General features: G+C 41.9%; 1 protein-coding gene across 1 annotated transcript in view; it reads right to left on the bottom strand.

Annotated features, from left to right (window-relative positions):
• Window positions 1-23,314, bottom strand: part of LOC126199112 (myrosinase 1-like) — a 225,047-nt gene that overhangs the window by 14,930 nt on the left and 186,803 nt on the right. The window contains exons 8-10 of the mRNA XM_049935868.1: window positions 14,222-14,369; window positions 9,458-9,606; window positions 8,195-8,329 (exon numbers count right to left, since the gene is read on the bottom strand). Of these exons, the coding sequence (XP_049791825.1) occupies window positions 8,195-8,329; window positions 9,458-9,606; window positions 14,222-14,369 (432 nt within the window). The remainder of the gene's footprint in view (window positions 1-8,194; window positions 8,330-9,457; window positions 9,607-14,221; window positions 14,370-23,314) is intronic.

Raw genomic sequence — 23,314 nt, 5'->3', positions numbered from 1 at the left:
TACCTTTCAATTTGCTGGATAAATAGTGTGTACGTACTAATATCTTCTGTCCAACGTGAAAGTCTCGGTGTCTACAAACCTGTTTTTGCTGTCTTCTCCGGCGCTCTGCGGCACGTTTGATGTTGTTCAGCGCAATGTCAATTATTTCGTGGTGTCGTAATCGACGAGATGTAGGAAATGTTACTAATTCTTTGATTTTGTTGGGTGGTTCAACGTTTTTCAGTATAACAGACGGAGATAGCATAGTGGATTCATTTGGAATGGAATTAATTACATCTTGAAATGAGTGTATGTGTGTGTCCCAATTAACATGTCTTTTGTGGCAGTATATTCTACACAGTTTACCAATTTCTTTCATTAGTCGTTCACAAGGGTTCGAAGAGGCGTGGTACTTGGATATATAAATCGGAGAAATGTTTCTAGCTCGTAACATGCGTGTCCATATAGTAGAACGAAATTGTGATCCATTGTCAGAAATTACTTTCATCACATGTCCTACATGAAATAAGAAATGCTTTACAAATGCTTTCGAAACAGTTTTAGCAGTAGCTTTACGTAACGGAGTGAAGGTAACAAATTTTGAAGTGAGTTCAACAGCGACAAAGATGTAGCAAAAACCTCTGTTAGTTCTCGGAATTGGACCAAAAATGTCTACTGCGGCCATATGTCTTAATTTAACAGGTATAATGGGATATAATGGAGGAATGTGTGAAGTGGTGTCTGACTTAGCTTTCTGGCAAATTTTACATGACGCTAAAACTCGTCGTATACGTTTTTCCATGTTTGTAAAATAACAGTTCTGTCTCAGTATAAGAAAACATTTTCTAGCTCCGTAATGTGCGTAACTTAAATGAGTATACCAGATTAATTTGTTAACCAGTTCGTCAGGAATGCATAATAACCAATTGTTACTGTCTGGATGAGAGCGGCGAAACATAATGTCATTGCGTACAGTGTAGTGGTTTCTAATCGTAACATTATTCTTATCTTGCCAAAAGTGTTTAATTTCTTTCCACACATTGTCTTTGCTTTGCTCTTTTGCTATGTCTTGTAATGACGATGAAATAAAATTTTCAAATGCAACTTGTTGAATGTACATGACGCTGAAATTTGCTTTGCAGAAGTTGGTTGCTACGTCTTGCTGATTGTTGCTGAGAGAACGAGAAAGTGCGTCTGCTATAACATTTTGTGTGCCGGGAATGTGAACAATCGTAAAATTAAATTCCTGTAAATACAGTTTCCATCTGCTTAATCTGTCGTGAGTAAATTTAGCTGAAAGTAAAAATTGTATAGCTCTGTGATCTGTGTAAACGGTGGTATGTCTGCCATAAAGAAAGTGCCGAAATCTCGTAAAAGCCCATACAACACATAATGTTTCTAGTTCAGTAACGGAATAATTTCGTTCAGCAGGTGACAAAATGCGGCTTGCAAATGCGATGTTTTTAATTACTATTGAGCCATCTTCTTCAATTTCCTGAAAAATATGTACGCCTAAAGCTGTGTTGGAACTGTCGGTGGCAATAGAAAAATTTCGTGTAAGATCTGGGTGCGATAAAAGTGGTGCATTCAACAAAGCATATTTCAAATAACATTCTCGTGAACAAAATTCTGCGTGTCAATAAGTATTGCTTACGTTACTGGAATAGGCTACCTGTACTGTGTCTGGTCAAATTCTGTCGTACGTGTTATTATTTACGGGAGGATGCTGTGGTATTTTTGACTATTTAAACTGCTCTGTTATTTCTTACTGACGTGTTACGCTATAGATGACACCTATTGTCTGTTTCATTCATGATTATATGTTGTTGCTGACGTTCTTGCTGCTGAAAAGATCGACTGTAATGAAATGTACGCTGAAAAATTGTGCTCGTTAATTTTACGTCTGTCATAATAGTCACTTCTATACGGCGCATTGCGATACGAGTCGAAATAGTGTGTTTTCTGTACGTAGTTATTTCTTTGCTGTGCGTTACTATTTATTGTAGCTGGGACTATACGTGCACGCGGCGAAACATTAAAGCTTGTACATTACATTGTTGGTCAGGAATGCTAAGCGGCTGACTTTCATGCCGTTGTGGTGAAAAACGTCTATTGTTACCAAAAAAATGCGTTTGCTGTTAATTTTACACATACTGATGATTACTATTTTATCTGTTATTAAAATTACGTGGTTAGTTGTCATTACGGTAGTGCCTATTGAAAATTGTCACATTCGGTAAAATTTTGTCTTATCGGGTTCTCATTACATTTTTCTTAATTCTAAGTAGAGCAATAGTTAAAGAGCTGTTTTGATAGATATAAAGGATAGTAGAAGAGAAGGCAGCAGTGCAGAAAACTAAAGATGAAACAGCACTACTACAGCTCGGGGCCCTATGCTCGCTACGGCACATATTCATTAAAGCGTAATGAATCCCCTGAGGTCTATTACGCACTGCGAATAAATTTTAGTTTTTGCGTTCCAGGCAATGGTGGTAAAAATTCAAAAGAAAATTGTAGTATCCATGCTAATTGTCGTTTCTGTATTACACTCAATGCTGATGAAAATACAATGGCAAATTGTCGTATCAGGTTCAAAGTTAGTTTCTGCATTACAGGTAATAGTGGTGAAAGTACGAAAATAAATCGACGTAACCAGTTCAAATCGTGTATCTGTACTCTGTCATTATTATGTTCCTTAGATTTTTTTACAAATGCAAATTGCTCGTAATGTACGTTCTCGTCACTGAATTTAAGAAAACGTTCAGGTTTGTGCGAGAATCTGTTTGTCTGTGTCATTTCGGATTTCAAATTACGTATCCTTTCAGGTTTTAAGTCGCGTAGCTTTTCGGATTTTAAGTCGCGTAGTCTCTGTAAATTGCTCACATTATACGCGCTGCGTGACTCTGACAAATGCTCGCAATGTGGCGGATCCTGTAACGTATTGGTGACGGCAATAGTTTTCAATTCTGTTACTTTAATACTCTCGTCATTTTGGTTGTTATGTGGTTCACTTTTACTATCGACTTCCGTATTCAGAGTGTGTGAAACTTCCACTGACTCTAAATTAAACTCGTCGTGTATCTGTACTGCGTTTTTAGGGCATTGTTCAATGACTGCATTAATTTCGTGTATCTGTGTTGCGTTTGCTGAACATTGTTCAGTAACTGCATTAATTTCGACTTTATGTGATTCTGTTGTACCTACACGTGCACTACTTAATTCTTGTGCAACAGTGCCAACTTCTTTATTACTGTTTTTAGCACAAGCCTTAGTATTCACACATAATGGTTCTTTAATGTCCTGACATTGCACGGTAACAGCTGTACTCTGTTCACTAACTTGTTTGTTCCGTTCGTTAAGGTTATCTTGTTTTTCGTTCGTCAGATTGAAACTTTCATTAATTGTTTCGCTAAGTTGTTTGAAATAGTTGTCGAACCTTTCATTCCTCTGTTTGAAACTTTCGCTAAGTTGTTTGAAGTGGTTGTCGAAACTTTCATTAAGTCTGTCGTACGTTTCATTCGTCTGTTTGAAACTTTCATTAAGTTGATTAAACATTTGTTGCAAAAATGCTATATGTTCAGCAGTAAGACAAGTGGTTGAAACGCACTGACTGTTAGTGAACGCAGGATTATCATCCTTACACTGCGTGTCACTGGTACTATTGATGAAGTCATTTAATTCGGTTGTTTCGTTCATAATACCTCGCGATACACTATTCACAGTCTTTCGCGGCATTTTCACAATAGTCACAATAAATCACAAAACAAATAAACACAATGCAAAAGCAACAAACAAAATACAACAGAGCAACGAATTGCCGATGATCTAAGGAAAGAAAGTCACAAATTAGTAAAAGCGTTGCGCCAAATTAAAATTATATTTAAGCAATAAGAGCAGATATCTGACTGTTTTTCAAAAGATTCACACGAAATACGATCCTGGACTGGGTGTCGCCAAGTGTAACCTCCCCACAACAATTTTAAAAAAAACTATATTTATTAGTAATGGTGCCACAGCTAAGTGTGACCTTCCCACAGAATATTAATGGCAAAGACAATTAAATGAAAGCTCGCTATCTGACTCAAGTACAAGTTCCCATTAAATAATGAATGCTGATCCCATGATAATGAAACTGTAATGATAACCTAAACTCAATTCAACCGAAAAGTCGGTGTTTGCCCTGTGCGAAAGGAGAATAAATTTCTTACCTTAGTGAAACTGCATGTCAAAATTCTGCTCTTATTGTTCTCTGGCACTTGCATGAAAAGCATTGGAAGTACCTTTTAAAAAATCTTTGTTAAAAGGAAATGGAAGGAAATTTGAATGATTGTCTCTAAAATTGGTTTTAAATCAAAATTATAATTGGGGGCGATTTTTGAAAGTTAAATTACAATGAGTGGGCCTTACATTATCTGATGAGCGCAAAGCTGCATGATTATTTATTTAAATAAATTATACCTCGTCCTGAATCTCGACCATTGCGATGCCGACGCCCGCCGACTGCTCTCCGCTACTGCTAGCAACCGACTCCAAGCACTACTGAGGACTGACTACTGCAGACTGACTGCTCGCTACTGCGAGTCGAGCGCAACTGCTCTGGTCAGAGATTCTACAATGTCTCAGCATCGCTGCCGCACAACATACGTGTTTCAGTATAGAAATGTGTACTTGTTTCTTTGTAAAAAACTTTGATGTCCTGGTAAGAAACATATGCAATGTATTGTCTTCATTACTTAAACTCTTTGCCTCACTTGGAGGGGAACAAAAATTATTATATATATAACTGAAAATTTGTTCAAATAGTTTTATGTTGAACTGTCAATATGTGTAATTGATCTCTTTTGTTCAAAAGGTTTGTTTGTTACTCTGTGTTTGCTGATCCTCACTTAGGGTTATTAGTTCTTTACATGCATGAAATGTGTGGTTCCTCTCCGGAACTTTGTAGCGCGCGCAATATGTGGTTGGCATGGATCGAAAGGTGGACGGAAGAGTTAGTCGGTAACGAGCTACCAAACTGCCAACAGCTTATGTAAAAGTCGTATATTGTGCTGGTGCCGAGAGAGGATTTTTCTGCCGTTTTCCAATATGCCAAAGCCTCGGATGGGTGGATTTGTAACCTAGCTCTGTTTTGCAAATGAGAACTATCATCGCGACCAAGAAATGACAGAGCTTTATCATTACCAACTGCAAATCCACCTGCCAAGATACACTCGCCACCACATTGCGCAATCACTGTAACGGAACAGAAGAATTATAGTAACGTACAGGATCAGCTCATTGGATATTTTAGTGTGTTCAAATATAAGGTAACTTATACTCGAACTCTTATAGCTATCTTGATTTTTATCCCCAGTCGTACAACCACTTAGTGTCCTTCCCAAGTCAAATATGCTTACCGAGTGTCCATATTGTGAAAAGAGGAAAGCCCAGTTATTAATTCAATAATGCCACTTGAAGATAGTAAGAAGAAACTAAGTTAAAGTTAATGTAGCAGAATTGAGAAATATAGTAAATGATGCTTGTTGAAAATAATTTTTTTATTAAAACTGCTTATTAATATTTTGTTACCAACTTCAAAAGTGAATGTTCTCAAAACTGTGGCTTATAGAGTTTTACAAATTAAATGATCATAGTGCAGCCTGTTGAAAATCACCCAAAGGTGAGTTATTGTCTTGTAACTACGTCAAGTTGTGTTCTACTGCAGTAAAAGTTGAGAACTATTACTGTTGAAAGTTACATGTTCATGCTTGTTAAGGACTTGTTTCTCTAGTGTATTGAAAGTGTGTTTAGTTTTCTCTATTACAGTGGTCAAGATTAAGGGCCCCCTCCACTGAAAGTAGTTCAAATGTGCAAAGTTAATTAATTATAGAAAGTTTCAATTACTCTTGCTACTCAAGTCAAGTTCAGTATAATATTGGTTTCGTCACGTGTATTAAAAGAGCATACTAATAGTGTAACAGGATCCACAGTTTGTCTATTGTGCTCATGCTAGATAATGATTAATAGAAAAACCACTATCTATGAAAACAGTAACTTATTTATTCAAAGGACAGTGAGAAGTAATTTGTTAGTGAACTCCATTTAATTTTCATTCTAAGTAGAAAGGTCTTTAGTAGTGAGAGACCTAATCCATGCACAATACCTAATTTTGCAGTGAACCATATCCACAATCCATGTCAGATAGGAAAATATATGAAAAAGATACTGAATCTCTGCCTAATTTCAGCATTCTGAAGTGCAATTTAATAGTAATGTTATTGAAATTATTCGCTTTGGCTAAGCACTGAAGGCAAAAGTGTATGTCATTATCTGTTGTGTCCGCAGCTCGTGGTCGTGCAGTAGCGTTCTCGCTTCCCGCGCCCGGGTTCCCGGGTTCGATTCCCGGAGGGGTCAGGGATTTTCTATGCCTCGTGATGACTGGGTGTTGTGTGATGTCCTTAGGTTAGTTAGGTTTAAGTGGTTCTAAGTTCTAGGGAACTGTTGACCATAGATGTTAAGTCCCATAGTGCTCAGAGCCATTTGAACCATTATCTGTTGTACTTATGCAAATAGCTATGTTCTTCTATAGTTGTTAGCACTTTCTTTAACGTGAACATCTGCTAGTGATAGAGTTCACTGCACTCTCGTGTGATAAAGTATAGGCTGTGTCTGTCCATTAAAGATACTCATATCTATTTTATTGAACAGGAAAGTTAATCATTCTCATTCCTAATTAGGCTGGCGACCGTTTTATTTATTCTTTGAACAGTGTGGATAGGTAAATTATTGAAACTTCCTGGCAGATTAAAACTGTGTGCCGGACCGAAACTCGAACTCGGGACCTTTGCCTTTCGCGGGCAAGACGAGGTACTGGCAGAAGTACAGTTGTGAGGACGGGGCGTGAGTCGTGCTTGGGTAGCTCAGTTGGTAGAGCACTTGCCCGCGAAAGGCAAAGGTCCCGAGTTCGAGTCTCGGTTCGGCACACAGTTTTAATCTGCCAGGAAGTTTCATATCAGCGCACACTCCGCTGCAGAGTGAAAATCTCATTCAGGTAAATTATTGTTTGTTACCTTTTAAATGCTTACGTAATTCTGACTTCACTTCCGAAAAGCCACCTCCGTTAGGCACATCACGATCAACACAACAATATTCCTTTCAGAGGGTAACACTGCACTGCTTCTTTATACTGTAATTGGTTTAATAAAAATAATTTCACTATACGAACTGCCTCCAGCTTTGAGGATATGGTGTAGCAGTCAATGAGATTCTAAGCCGAATGTCACTGACAAAACTGCAAACGGTGTTTTCGCTGTACAGAGGTCAAAGGTGTTGGTTGGGCTTAAGGGTCATCGTGAGCTCGGCGCCCTTGATGTGAGCCGCCTATTAATGGCCCTTCTGGTCAATGAAGCACCAGTTTCACATCAGAGCAATGATAATGGAGCTCTGAGTGGCTAACGATTGCTTGCTCCTGAACATCGTCTCTGTAGGTCGACCGCTTCCTTCTTGACGCTGTGTTCCACCATGGTTCCACCCACTCCTGCCAACATCCCTCCTATTCACATGTCGAGCGATTGCCCATTACTCCAACCGGCTTCTTTGAGCTCAAGTAACATCCCCTCTCAAATTCTGACATGTGTGTGTACTCGTCAAGCACCTGTGTATGAGACATAGTTACTGTGCAACTGAATACACAGAATAAAATTCACAAAGACTTGTACCCCCTGTTATCTACATCTCCGCTGTTTGTTATCCTTGCCAGATTCATGGTGAGACTGTACTGAAGCGTCACACATCCATCCTTCGGCCGCCAAAGTTTACAATTTATCATTTTCCGTCCCGTTGATACATGTATGAATATCAATTTGTAACCAATTTGTAGGATTTGAAGGCAGGTGCATGGCAGGCGGACTAAAGGCTTTCGTTGTTCGATTCAAGAAATAAGAGAAAGCTGAGGCTACGGCCTAATGGAAGATAGGTGGATAACAACAGAAAACATGCAGAATCAACATGGAGTGGATAACAGAAGACCGTAGTACTGCATAAATATGGGCGGCTTTGTCCAGCAGGGGTCATCTAAAGGCTGTTTCTGTCGCTACTGCTGCTGCTGCTGCTGATGATGATGAGTGCTCAACAGTAAAAAATATCATATCAACATTTTACAGTTAATTGTAAAGTAATAACCCCAGACAATTGCGGTTTGCCAGAGGTTGTATAGTCATGGTGTAGAACTACGCACCGAAAAGTATGTCACGCGCATGTCGTCCTGCAGATCGCCGGCGTCGCCCCAGCCGTTCTCGGTGATTACGATGGGACAGCCAGGGTACTGCGCAGAGACCCAGCGCAACGTCTTCCGGAACCCCCACGGGATGCACTGCGCACACGACAGGAGGTCAGTTAAAGCAGTCACACTCTTAGGCAGTAATTCCATACATTTCATACGATGCTACACTGCTGCCCATTACAACTGCAATTATTGTGATATTATTGCGTAGGTGGCGGAAGATTTTGGTAGCACCTCTATGTGAGAAAGTAAATTTTGTTGAATATTAATAAAGGTCATATTTTGTTCCAGTATTGTAATTATAGATGTCATTATTAATTCCGAACTCTAATAGAGTAACGTATTGTGTCTGTTGTTCTAGCATGATTATAGGATTTATGAGTAAACGTTTTATAGTAGATGCTACAATATCAAAAATTTTACTGATTGTTATAGAGATGATCACTTCGGTCTAATAGGCTATTTGTAAACGCTGTATAGATATTTATTCTAGTTACGTATCAGAATTTTTTTTTAATTTCAGGTTACCTTCAGACCTGAGTGCACGTAATTTTCTAATCACATTGAGTTAGCACACGCAAAAATGGTTCAGTCGAAGTAAAAAGACAAACAAGCTTCGTTATTTTTGTATGAAATATAAATATTATATACATACAACGACGTTTATCAGGCTTCTTACTTTGACTGTACCATTTTTGATATGCTTACTGTGTGGTTAGAATGCTGAGTGTGCTGAGGTTTGAGGATGGTCATTATTGACAAAAATTTATAACCTAAAACAATTTTGTAATCCGTAACTGGAATAAATATATGTCAATACCCACCGGGATCAATATGGATTTTTGTTGCGACTATGTCACCATTCGTAATTTCTGAATGCAGTGTGAGACCCATGTGCATTTAAAATATTTGCTCTCGGTATCCTCATGGCTCGTGGATGCACGAATTATCACATTGTATGGGAATACAGCGACAGTTGTTCGTATCATTAATTTGTTCCTATGAACTGGATGTGTTCACTTTCCAACACTGTGTACTCAAGTCTAGACCTCAGAATTTGTGTTGACACTTGCCCACTTAGCCACCGAGATGCAGCCAACATGATTAAATATAACACGCATCACTTGCAATTTTATAATCTTTGTACAGTTATCCCAAATGAACAGAGAACGGCAGAAGAAAGTGAACAGTGCGGCCTCCCTCCTCGATAGGTCTTACCCTGAGCCAGGGCGCGGGGCTGACAGGGTAGGATTCCAGGTGTGACGTCACGGCCCCGGAGTCGTGCTGCATGGACGGCACCCGGCCGGACCCGCCCGCCCTCACGGACAGCGTCGTGTAGTGGTTCAGTCCCAGGAAGTCAGCAGAGCCTGTGTGAGCAACGATATCATGTATTACAGGCCACTGCCAGCGTCCGGGGATTCACAAATCTTTAAATTAATACTTAATATCTTATCGAGGTGTACAACTTCCCCTTATTATAGTTCCAGTTCGAGTGACCGCCCGTGGGCAGCACGAACAATGGGGCTGCCGGGCTGTAGCGTGAGTTCCGTGCTTGCCTGGACTCCAGCACGCGAGCGTGGGTGGCCAAGGCCGAAGCAACCCGCAACCCGGCGCCCGTGCTCCACGGGGCAGTGTTGGAACAGACTACCCTGTAGCAACAACTTAAGCGCACAGAGGCTTTTCAACGTGGTAACCAACTGTCTGTAAATTGAAGGAGGAGAGCAAAGGAAAGGGAAGGGATCACGAATGTCAGCTGCATCAGGACATTACGCGCAATCAGCGGCAACGAGAGGAAATGTGTACCAGACACGGATTCGAACTCGGGATCTCCTGCTTATTAGGCACGTGCGTCAATGACTGCGCCATGCGGGACATTTATCACTACTGCGCGGACTATCCCGGCACGCCTCGTAGCCGATCTACATTTCCATCGAGCACCACCTATCCGCATCCCCTGTCCATTTCCGCGACGTTCGCTACTCTGACATTCCCACAGGAGGTCGGACGAATTTGTCCATCCCCACTGATGAAGGGCAATACTATGTAGTGTTGCACTGATTTGGAAATATCATAGACTGGGGGCTGATGCACAGAGCAGCCTGAGTTATAGCGGGGAGGTGGGTAGTCTCCATGTGACCCGTGTTTATGTTTAGTGATTTTGCTGTTTCCTCTTCGTTTATTGCTCTCACGTCAAATGAAAACAAAATGGATTTCTGTGGCCGGAAGGTATGCAGTGAATTAAAATACATTCACATAATTACAGAACGCCAAAATATGTTATTAGTTTCAGATTTTATTTTATGTCCACCTTTCTGATAGTCAAACATTCATCGCCTTGCAGAACAATGAAGTTATTTTTGTCGGTTTGCTAAACAAATTTGGCTTTTAATAATCTTTTCAGCTGAGGCAGTCAACTTATTTGAAACAAAGTGTTTAATTCCACACTATTGAATAGTTTCAATTGTCCGCTGCATTTCAAGTGCACTTTTTCATCTTCCAGCACGTATGACATTATGCCATAATAAAGAACGAAACGTGAGATAATACAGAACTGGTACTCCAAGGAAATTTATGTTCGAATCTGGGCATATGAATGTGCACTTTAAGCCAAATTATGCATTTTAGTATGGTTCGTGAAATTCTGATGCTCTTGGAGTATCTTCTAATGTCTTGTTTCTTTTATGAGATAATGTAAGATTTTTTAATGTGTTACACGTACGAACATACGGGCTTTCTGCGCCATCGTAGCTGCACAAACGCGGTGACATCTGGCGCTCTCTGGCAACTGATGAAACGAACCTATTTCCGGCAGGTCGCAGGAAAATATTGCGAATGGTTGCTTGAAAAGTGTTAATTTCAAAGTAAATTTCCTTCTATGCAAGATTAACTATGTGCGAGAATGTACGATGAATTTTTTAAATCACAGAGCGTTTGACTCACGTTTAAAAATCAACTTTGAGGATGACCATGTAGAAGAATTTTGAGCCTAGAAGTTTAGACATTTATGTCGTTGTAAAAATTTTACTGGCACATTTGTGTGATGTATTTTAAATTGTAACAGGCGCAACAAAGTTCAATACTATATGTGAAAGCTTAGCTTTTCTTTCAGCTTATTAATCTTAGAGACCAATATTATATATATTAATTTATACCATTAACTTTTCCTACTTGTGTGTTCGCGCTACTTAACAGGGATGTTGCTATTGGCTGACTACATCATGTGTCCTATGCTTAGAATATCAGCTGTCATCGGCTGGTGAGATCACATGACATGAGCTATGACTGGCTTACAAACGCGCAATCTCGATCTCAATGCTTTATAAAGTAATATGCGGTGTTTGGTGGAATTCGAATTTATACTTTCTTAATACGAAAATATGTACTGTACAAGTTGCTGCATATCAAACATCTTTCCAAAACGTGTTTTTTTCTCTGAGTTTCGTTTTCTTAAGTGCCGGGAAATTCTACGTCGGTGTATAAATCCATGAAAATTCAAAGGATTGGTAAGTTTTACACTTCTGAGGAAAAGTATACTGTCACTTAACGTGGAAAAAGTGTATTTTCACCCAGGAGGAAGTGTATTTTTAACCGGAAAATCAGGGAACTTTTTTGGGATGTCCGTGTATCAATCAGCTAGACGTATCAATTATATGAATGGGTGGTGTCTATTCTTTCGGAAATGTCCGAAAGAACAGACACCACGCATTCACATAACCACGTGTCTCTCAGTGGGAATTAGAAATGCGCAGTCAAGGCAAAGAATAGTAAGGGACAGAAATTAGAAAAAATTCATTCAAGTTCCCTCACGTTGACACAGGCAAATTCAAGCTATGCTTGAGACAGATGCAGATGCAGGAAGCAAGCCTGTATGTCACAAGTGTGTCGGGTCGACGACACGGCCTGCCGAGCAATGGCACGCATTCAGCAGAAAGGCGACTGCGACAGAAAACCGAAGGAAGCGAGACAAGCACATTCGTTAGCTCGTAAGACGTGTTGCAACAGTATCTCTTTCATAACGGAACATAGCGAGGGACCAACACAGCAGTTAACAGCTTGTTAAGTGATTACAGCAGAATAAGGAGGACACATTCGGTCATTACGAAGCGAGCCCTGCGTCATAGCCTCACACTAGCTTCCTTTAATTACTCCAGCTCTCGTCATGGGCTGATCACTGGAATCGGTGGAATTCACAGTAATAACACTCGATTCCATGGCTTTGTTACTCTACTGGATCTATGTCCTAGAAAATGCTCCAGCACAGTCCATGAACTAGCCGAAGATGTACTCCAGAGTATGGCCTTCACCTGGTGAACTTCATGCTGCTAGCCGCCAACAATCTACTGATGAAGAAACTGACTGCCCACCGACAGAACCACATAGCAAAGTTCCACCAGTATTGGAGTTCAACGCGGAAGCCACCAACAGGGCCTCCCTGGGTCCACGTTCCTGTTCAACACTCGGGCGCCTTCGGGTGCTGAAACCTACGAGGAGTCGGGAAGAGATCAAACGGCCACGCGTGTTCGGACACCAGTTACGTCGCGAATAGGTCACCAAGGGTCATCGTACAGTTCAGAATAGAATCGAGTAAACTCTAGCAGCCAGCTCAAAAGGTCGCGCCTGCTCACCGGCAGTCCGCGGCGCACCAGGGTCGCTGACAACTTGTACTGGACGCGCAACGGTTGAGCTGATTCGACGGACATCAGCTAGAACCCAACACGCAGCTGAAAGAACAACAGCAGAGGCTGGTGCGGGAGAACGAAGACTTGGAAACATTGCAAGCAAGTAACTGAACTCTAATAATGTTTTACTAGCGTCGAAGACGCCATACAGGTTCCCAAAAGCTATCCAACCTGCACGCACAGGTGCCACTGTTCGGTCTTCAAAATGGTTCAAATGGCTCTGAGCACTATGGGACTTAACATCTCAGGTCATCAGTCCCCTAGAACTACTTAAACCTAACTAACCTAAGGACATCACATACGTCCATGCCCGAGGCAGGATTCGAACCTGCGACCGTAGCGGTCGCGCTGTTCCAGACTGAAGCGTCTAGAACCGCTCGGCCACACAAGCCGGCCCGCTCGGTCTTCTGCAGCACGTAAAAACCTCACAATCTCTCAAATAACGCTATTGTCTGTCGTACAATGGACTTAGCAGACAGGACTGTACCAACCAGATCTTCATCAAACTTCCTGGCTGATTAAAACTGTGTCCCGGACCGAGACTCGAACTCGGCACCTTTACCTTTCGCGGGAGAGATTCTGTAAAGCCATGTCTCCGCAATATCCTTTCTTTCAGGAGTGCTAGTTCTGCATGGTTCGCAGGAAAGCATCTGTAAAGTTTGGAAGGCAGGAGACGAGGTACTGGCAGAAGTAAAGCTGTGAGGACGGGGCGTGAGTCGTGCTTGAGTAGCTCAGAGGGTAGAGCACTTGCCCGCGAAAGGCAAAGGTCCCGAGTTCGAGTCTCGGTCCGGGACACAGTTTTAATCTGCCAGCAAGTTTCGAAACACCGCACACTCCGCTGCAAAGTGAAAATCTTATTCTGGAAACATTCCCCAGGCTGTGGCTAAGCCATGTCTCCGCAATAATCTTTCTTTCAGGAGTGCTGGTTCTGCAAGGTTCGCAGGAGAGTTTCTGTAAAGTTTGGAAGGTAGGAGACGAGATACTGGCAGAAGTAAAGCTGTGAGGACGGGGCGTGAGTCGTGCTTCGGTAGCTCAGATGGTACAGCACTTGCCCGCGAAAGGCAAGTCTCGGTCCGGGACACAGTTTTAATCTGCCAGGAAGTTTCATAACAGCGCACACTCCGCTGCAGAGTGAAAATCTCATTCCATACCTTCACCAGTTTTGCTTGGTTTTTACATGCAAATGACTTCAACTAACCCCTGCTCAACAGAGAGATGTGATATTAGTGAAGTTTTAAAATTTGTTGCTGTTGCAAAGATATGTCAGAAATTGGGCGCGCAGTCATATGTAGACAGGACTCACCCCTGATCTCGGCGATCTCGTGGGAGGTGAGCGGAGGCAGCCGTGACCGGCGCCGCCCTTCCGCTTTGCTGTGGGCCTCCACCTGCTGCTTCACCACCGCCGGGAAGTCGCCCTCCCTCGAGAAGATGGGGTGAGCGTACAGGCCCAGCTGCAAAGGCAGTTGCTTAGTTTAACAGGATCAGTGCAGAGCAGTGAGCTGCTAAAGAAAAGTTTCGTGCATGGCTTTGTGTGTGTGTGTGTGTGTGTGTGTGTGGGTGGGTGGGTGGGTGGGTGGGTGGGTGGGTGGCCATATTGATAGGAAACGTCTTTATCAATATCTACTCTTTTTAGTACAGGAATTCGCTACACGTGCCACCTAGGTAATGAACGTAAACTATAACTGGATTCTGTAAACCATTGCTTTTCAACTTTTTTCAAAATGCGACCCCTTTCCAAGTAAAAATATTCTGGCGACCCCAGAACCATAATAAAAGTATGCCAGCGATTCCAAAGGCAACGTATTTAATTTTCTTTCTATTGATACTATACTGATCGAGAAGTGAAGTGCAATGTGAAAAGAGGTCGCAGCGCTCTGCGGGGAGAGATATAATTATATTCTTTGCCACGGTAGAGGCGTGGGGGTGAGAAGGGGTCAGCGGGGGCATAGTCGCGCGTCTTTGCTCTCTACAGTCAGTTGTCCGAGTACGCAAGCAAGTACGGACATGATTGTCTTCGCGCTTTGCTCTGAGCGAGCATAAAATAGGAAAGTTTCTTAAAAGATCTGTAGACCCCCCCCCCCCCCAAGTCTGGTACAAGTGGCAGTGGCGGAACCGAATCAAAACCGAAAAAAAAATACACTTTATGACGACCATTATCTGAATTATAGTTTTACTGTCATGAACAGTACACCTCAGTATGTAATTTGCGGCGAAGTATTGGCACCTGAGAGTATGAAACCATCAAAGTTTCTGCATCACCTCTCAACTAAACATTCAAAGGAAGCTGATAACCCTTGGATTTCTCTAAACAGTTCAGTACAGTGTAACACCGAAAATGCAGGATGCATGGCACCTGCTACCGATATATAATTTTTTCTGAATTGTATGTAAATATTTGTAATTTAAATTCCTTTGTTTTAATAAGTAGGGACATTGCTTCACTGTATGTGTAAATTTAGGTAGAAGTCTGTTGACGTTTCATTGCATTTATCAGTGTCTTATTCTGAAACTTATAAGCTCTGGGAAAAAGCCAAAGGAGTTGTCATTTGCATAGACTAGCAACGATAATAGCAGTGCTTGTGCGTTGTAAAATCTTTGGGGTAGGGAGTTGCACGGAGCGCGCAGAGTGAGAGGAAGACGGGTTCCAGCGCTTGTAGCGTGCGGAAGTGTGATGTTAACACTCTCGCAGTAGAGAGTACCATTTTCGGCGGCATCATGTACGCGCGCCGGCCGGATATCTAGTAGCGGGAGTAAGGACAGTGGACGGGCGGAAGAGGCTGTATTAATTATGACTGCCCGTTTCTGTAATTAGCTGTGGTTCCACAAGATGCTACCGTCTTCAACAACAGCAGTAGTTCCAGCAACACAGTTTCGTCGTCGGCTCCGAGTTTCGCCATATGCACAGCACTGAAGTATGACTGTTAACTGTTAGAAAGTATTAACGGCTAACCCAGCGGTACAACTGAATGTGATTTGATTGATATAATTTGTTTAAATAATAATCAGTTAAACTGAGGGCGATTGTGCTCTCATTGCCCCCCGACATTGTTACCAAACAGGATCCTTGTTCCTTTTTTCCCTTATATGCTGAGTGTCATAAGAAACAAATTAATAATTAATGAATATTAATGAATAATTTCACTTTTAAGAATTTTAGCTTCAGTCTACTTTCAATTAACTGTTGTACAACAGAGGTTTCAGTATATGACTGAAGTAAAGAAATTTCATTTTTCAAGTTTGAGAATCACTGGAAAAAATCCAAATCTAAAGAAATGTACAAATTAAGAGTGCGAAATTTTTATTTATTTTACACATAGCTTGGAGCACATGGCTGTTTGGTTTGGTGCATATTCTAGTGTTTAATTCTGTTCAAGTCAGTAAAAGAAAGGCTCAGTTGTTCACACAATAATATGAAATCCAATTTGCAAAATAAGCAACAACAAAGTAAAAAGTGCTTGCTTTTTTTCTAAATTTCTTTGATGACGTTAAGTTGAGACTTTTCATCAGAAGGGTCGGCTGTAGCCTTTCCTCCTACTTATCGGTATTACTTCTTCGGGAAAGATAGCCTTACCCAATTAGAAAAAATCCATTAGGCATACACGCAGTCCACGCTCATATTTTATATCGCAAGCAAGATAGATCGATTAGTAAGAGGAAGGTTACAACAGCATGCGAAGTATCCAGTCGTGAACGATGCAGCATGTGTAACAGCCCCGAGGGATTGTTTCCAGCTTCAACAGTATGCACATTTTCACTTTACGACAAGAACGGTTGTCAGCTCGGAAAGCTTCCCGCCGGAATGTCCATCAAAACACGTCATTGGCACATTCATACACTGCGTGTGGAAAAACATACTGACCATTTGCCTCGTAGTGGCAGACCGCGGTCAACACCAGCTGACGACTGTGGGGACAAAAAAATTACACTAGTAAAAAAAAATACTGTTCGGTTACAAGAAAGTACAAGGTGATTCAAAAGGTTGCACACAAACGGAAGGAGCCGACAAAAGAGTGAAAATACAACTTTGGCATGGGACCTTATAGTCTTTGAAGTGATCCTGAGCCAGTGAAAGCTTTGGAATATCAGGAACAACAAGGACAATCAATGAAGATGCTCAGTTCAACAAAGATAATGTACTGTTTTACAGTAGAGCACATGTTCAAAATGGCGATCACCAAATTCAGTATAAGCATAACATCTTTGTAGAAAATTCTGGCGCACTCTACCAAGTATACCAGGCATCGCACGAACTTCATGAGACACTGCAACTATCTTGGCGACAAATGTTTCATCGTCTGCAGCTAATGTCACGTACGCGAGGCTTCTTATAAGCCATGCCGATGCTCCCCGCCCCACGCGCCCATACTATAGTTTGTAGGGGGCGTCTACACGTGGGGAAAAGAAAAACACGTGACTACACTATATTTTTTCCCTTTCCTCGCGGTCTCACCTTGCCCCCGGGTACGGACGCCTTGCAACTCTCTCTCTCCCCCCCCCCTCCCTCCCTCCTACCCTCTGCACACACAAAAAGAAACAAGAGGCGTCAGATCAGGGGCCGAGATGGCCACGCAATTGGACCTCACTTCCGATCTCAGAGAGCACAAATTCAATCCAGACACATGTATACATCAACTGAGCGACGAGACCTTGAACGACGTGACAACAGGATGGAACGATCTTTAAGGACGCGCAATTATACGGACACAGAAAGAGTAGAGTGTCTTTGCTGAACTAACGACACGTGTGCATTGATTGCTCTTGTTGTTTCTGACATTCTAAAGCTCTCAGTGGCTCAGGATTTCTTCCAAGACCTACGTTTCTAGTCCAAAGTTACTGTGCTTCATCTCTATCAACTCATTCCATTTCTGCGCAACGTTTTGAATCGCCCTGAATATTCGAAGATGTCCATATCTAACTTCAGAATTTCTGTACCGATTTCAGTTTTCATGGGTAACAGTTTTTGTAATTGCTTACGGCAGTTTGATTATCAGATGTATCTGGCGAAAATACACACTCTCGCAACAGGACTTTCAAAGGCAGACATAAAAGAATTAGCAATTCGCAAAGGAATTAAAGAAATGAATACGATAAGAGTAACGTAAGTAAAACATTAAACCTAAAAATATTTTATTCGCGATTCTCTGAGATACTTTGCCTCAGGAACGACGCTTCGTAAACACCAGCAACAGTTGGAATATTGCGGTAATGAGTTTGCCTTGACACCGCTTTTCCGTTTGAGAAATGTCCTCATGGAACCATGTCTCATGTTCGTCATTAACGGCGCCAAGGTTGCCCTCAATAAGAGAAAATGGTCTTTTAAGAAATATAGCTAAACTGACACCTTACAACCAAAAAATTGTAAGATACCATAAGATTATAATTTCACTATAGTTCTCTGGAATAAAGTAGCCTAAAAAGTTCTTAAAGGCACGAAAAATAGCCTCGTCTTTCTTTCAACATCTCTCGAAAAACCAAGGAAATGTTCATCAGACATTAATTCCATAATTTGCGTTCTGCAACTTTTTTGTTCCTTTCTCTCACAAATACATGAAGTTTTGTTCATATCTTTCATAAAGTTTTATGACGAAATACTGTTTAACGTGCAGCGGAGGTGAATACAAATATTTGAGATCAACATGAGGAATGCTCACCGTATCCTTCTGTCCAGTTGATAGGTCACTGCAAGCAGTTTTTCTTTTCGCCACTGTAGTCGTTTTTTCTGCCTCTGTTGTACTATAAGCAAAGCAAATATCATTGCTTCGTGTATACGAGCTGGATACCGCGAAGAATGGCAATTATTTTGAGATCTCCACGCGTGCACCATTTCTATTACTTATAATGGATTGATGTGAGTTGCACTTTAAAGCTCTCATACGTCTCCACCAGATTAACTGCATGGGCAGAACCAGATTTGTTCCTACTGTTGATAAAAATTACTTTCACACTAACTTTTCTGCTACAATGCATGAACGAGAGCGAAACATTTGCAGTGAAATCATGCCCAAGAGTCTCGATAATAGTCCCGACATCACCGCAAAAAACCATATAACGTTGCCTGTAAAAAAATAAAACTGGCAATCACGATAAACATTCATTTTCGTTTACCGAAAAAGAAGATTCAAAAAGAGCATCCTACTGCTTCGACAAATTTTAAACACAAAAAAGATCCTTGAAATCCCCTTGAGACAAAACGTGCGGCTGATTTGATTCACAGTGGCCTTGAGACGTTGGATCGGCAAGCATAGATTTCCCTTGCCACCTTCTGTGAATTTCTTACTATTCGTCTTCACTCTCATTCTCAGAACGCACTATTGTCGGTGTTTCTTCACTGTGTCTTACAGGCGCTGCAGCACGCGGTAAATTAGGATAACACGTAGTTTTCCTTGTTTTCGAAGTGATTCCACATACTTTCGTCAAAGATAACAGTCCTTTGTGTGGGTCGTTGGTTCACTCCAAATCACGGAAACAGCTGAGGGCATGTGACGTGATTTCTTTTGACCACTCTGTCAGGAATGTGGTGCATGACAAACAGCATTTGTGAGAGTCAAATTATCCACCTGCTCGCCAATTTTTTTTTTTTCACTCATCAGTCTTCTGACTTATTTGATGCGGCTTGCCACGAATTCTTATCGTAAGCCAAGCATTTCATCTCAGAGTAGCACTCGCAACGTACCTCAATTATTTACTGAATGTATCTCAATCTCTGTTTTCTTCTACAGTTTTTACTCTCTGCAGCTACCTCTGGTAGCATGGAAGTTATTTCCTAATGTCTTAATCGATGTTCTGTCGCCCTTCCCTTCAGTGTTTTTCATATATTCCTTTCCTCACCGATTCTGTGGAGACCTCATTCGTTACCTTATCAGTCTAGGTAATTTTCAACATTCTTGTTTAGCACTACATCTCAAATGCTTCGACTGTCTTCTATTCTGGTTTTGTCACAGTCCATGTCTCTCTGCCACAGAATGCTGTGCTCCAAACGTACATTCTCATAACTTTCTTCCTCAAATTAAGGCCTATGTTTGCTACTAGCAGACTTCTCTTGGCCAGGAATGCTCTTTTTGCCAGCGCTAGTCTGCTTTTTATGTCTTCCTTGCTCCATCAGTTCCACTCGAATTAAATTTCGTAGCACCTCGTTATAACAGGGTTATGTTTTCGGTTGTGACTATGGAGTTACCTCTTCACAGATGTAACTAAAAAACTGAGGTATTTACACAGGTATGAGGCATTTCAGCTTCTAAACTAACCCGAAACGAACATTCGCGATCGCAGAACAAGAAGCAGTGATTTCCAACAACTGACAGAACTTTCAATATCGAGGTGCAAGTGGTAACAAACACACTGTGATTCTAGTTGTTCATGCGTTACTCATTGGCAATGTACTAAATCACAATTTCCTAAACGTAGATTTCTGAACTGAGTGTCATGTGTATCAGTAATTCTTAAAATATGTTTCGAGTATTTTTAGACAGCTTAACCTGCAGAATATTTCAATTAAATCACAGAAGAAACAGCAGTACGGAGCATTTTGAAGGATTTCGATAGATTAGATAATCACAAGAAAACTGAGCCCGTAAGCCAATAACTGGTTTCATTTTCCAGTTCAGCCCCCACATCTTAGCAAGGAACACCATTCTCCTTTGCAATTAAAATTACGCTGATCAATTTTCTGCGTATTAGGAACACCCAAGAGTACGCAACAGAACTGTGCACTTTACGTTTCGAGGTAAGAGACGGTATGCGAGCGTCTTCACATGATCAATTTGGACTATAGGTGTCGACTGCGGAAAACAGTGTGCCAGTACCGTGAGTCGCGAAGAAGGTCAGCAAAGGAACACTTGGAATGGAACTCGGATCAATGGTGTGTTCTCTTCGCCGACGAGAGCAGAGTATGTTACATGTCGTAGTGAAAGACTGAAGAGACTGCGAGGTAGCGATGCATGTCTCACGCATATAGTTCCTAAGGAGCATGGAGGTGGGTCAGTCATATTTTAGACCGGTACCATGAACGGATGTGGACACTTCTCATCGCTGTTGAGAGTAATCTGAGAGCTGTACAGATTGGCGACAGAATCCTGTAAACTATTGTCCAGCCTTACAACATTTCGGCCATGGATTCATCTCTCCCTCCTGAACATCTTCCTCCAGGAGGCAGGAATCACACTAATGGGACAGCGTGCGGTGTCTGCTGACATGAGCAGGCTTGGGACAAGCTGAAACCTGCTTTGTACTAGAAATGTAGGTCTTGGCAGAAATCCTGAGTCATTGAGAGCTTTAGAATGTCAAAAACAACAAGAGCAATCAATGCACCCGTGTCGTTAGTTCAGCGAAGACAGTGTACACTTTCTGTGTCCGTATAATTGCGTGTCCTTAAGGCTCGTTCCATATGTTGTCACGCCGTTAAGGTCTCGTGGCTCAGATGATGTGTACACGTATCTGGTTTGAACTGGCGCGCTCTGAGATCGGAAGGTGAGGTCCAATTGGGTGGCCATCTCGGCCCCCGATCTGACGGCCCTCTGATGTACTTGGTGGAGTGCGCCAGAATTTTCTACAAAGATGTTAGGCCTATGCCTGTACTGAATTTGGTAGTCGCCATTTTGAACATGTGCTCTACTGTAAAACAGTACGTCATCTTTGCTAAACTGCGCATCTTCATTGACTGTCCTTGTTGTTCCTGATATTCCAAAGCTTTCATTGCCTCAGCGTCACTTCCTAGACTATAAGGTCGTATGCCAAGGTTGTATTTCCACTCTTCTGTCGGCTCCTTCCTCAACAACTGTATGACCTCGGAAGAGCGATCGTCAACGAATGGGACAGCACTGAGAAGGAACGTCTCTATCACTTGGAGGACAGATGCGGTAAGGAGGTTCCCAGTATGCTGCAATGAACCATGTAGAGCAACGCGGTGGTGAATGTCACGCCGCAGCAATTTTGATTTAACAAATGTACCAAGATGTGGACTTATGAAGAGACAATCTTTATTGCTGATACTGGTTTTATGGGCCTTGGTTCGAGGTGTAATTCTCTGCTCAACGCTGGAGATATCATCAAAGGTTTTAAAGACTCAAAAAATAGTTGCAAATGAACTCAGCAAGCCGAGCTGTTTGAATGTATCCACGCAACGGTCGCTTCGTGAGGTCATCAGACCGCTGTGTAACATCGCGAAGTAGCGCCGACGTAAATTATGGGAGGCTTGTAGTTTTGAAGAGTTGGCACTGTTTGTTTTATTTAGGGCTAAGGCCCACAACGTGTCTTATTTCAACCCTTCTTCTTTTCTGTTAAAGCTGTTTCTATGCTTTTGATTTGTATGACCACTCTGTACATCCCAGTTAGTAATGATCAGATGATGCTAAAGCCACAGTGTCAGAGAAACGAATTTGGTGCTTCCCCACACATTTCTACCTGCCTTGAGTGAAGTTAACTGAGCTGTTTCACGCATATCCATTTTCAGAAACAAAATCTTCCTTTAAGAGGCTCACCAGATGAAGACTGCAAGCGAACTACGCTAAATTCCTAAGACTGAATACAAAAGTCCACCTTTACGGAAAATGACGCCGTTTATCAGCTCGGGCTGAGGAGGTGGCACTGAGCGGGTTGTCACACCAATTGCGACGTTCGATTCGCGTTTAGTACGACCGGTGTTCAAAATCACTTCAGCCATCCTGATTTGGGTTTCTCTTGGCTTAGTAAATTGATTAGTTGAATTATAGACTGTTTTATTTGAAAAAATCCTTTCCCATTGTTGTCTTCTCCCATCTTACGTCCCCCTTGTAACCTTCATTCCTCTCCTTCCTGATCGGATGGACACAACACTCCGTTTGACGTTTGCTGGGAGGATTTGTCCAGTGGCAAGCGGAGCACGTAAAGCAAGCCACTTATAACAACTAGGTCATTGTATGGAGTGAACCCGAAAACCAACCACAAAATTTCCGAGAATCTTCTGGAATATTAGCTGATTATTGTAGTAGAAATACCCCTTGCTCTCTGATGACTCGTTACAGAGCAGTTACATTTCTTACCCCCATTTAGCTGGCCGCTGTGGCCGAACGGTTCTAGGCGCTTCAGTCCGGAGCCCCGCTGCTGTTGCCGTGGTCGCAGTTTCGAATCCTGCCTCGGGCATGGATGTGTGTGATGTCCTTAGGTTAGTTAGGTTTAAGTAGTTCTAAGTCTAGGGGACTGATGACTTCAGATGTTAAGTCCCATAGTGCTTAGAGCCATTTGTACCAATCTTACCCCATTTACTTTAGTATCGGTACTGCAGTGTGAAAACATCTGAACAACAATGCAAACGTCGACGGTAGCGCTGTGTGGCTCGGTTGGAAACAGACGTGACACCAGCGATGCTCTCTTCACTCTCAAGCGTACATTCAGTCTGCTTGGTTCTGATTCTGTTTTGGTT

The sequence above is a fragment of the Schistocerca nitens genome, chromosome 8 (assembly GCF_023898315.1).
Source record: "Schistocerca nitens isolate TAMUIC-IGC-003100 chromosome 8, iqSchNite1.1, whole genome shotgun sequence".
Taxonomy (NCBI): domain Eukaryota; kingdom Metazoa; phylum Arthropoda; class Insecta; order Orthoptera; family Acrididae; genus Schistocerca; species Schistocerca nitens.
Note: the sequence above shows the minus strand (reverse complement) of the source record. Positions and strands in the feature narration are given on the sequence as shown.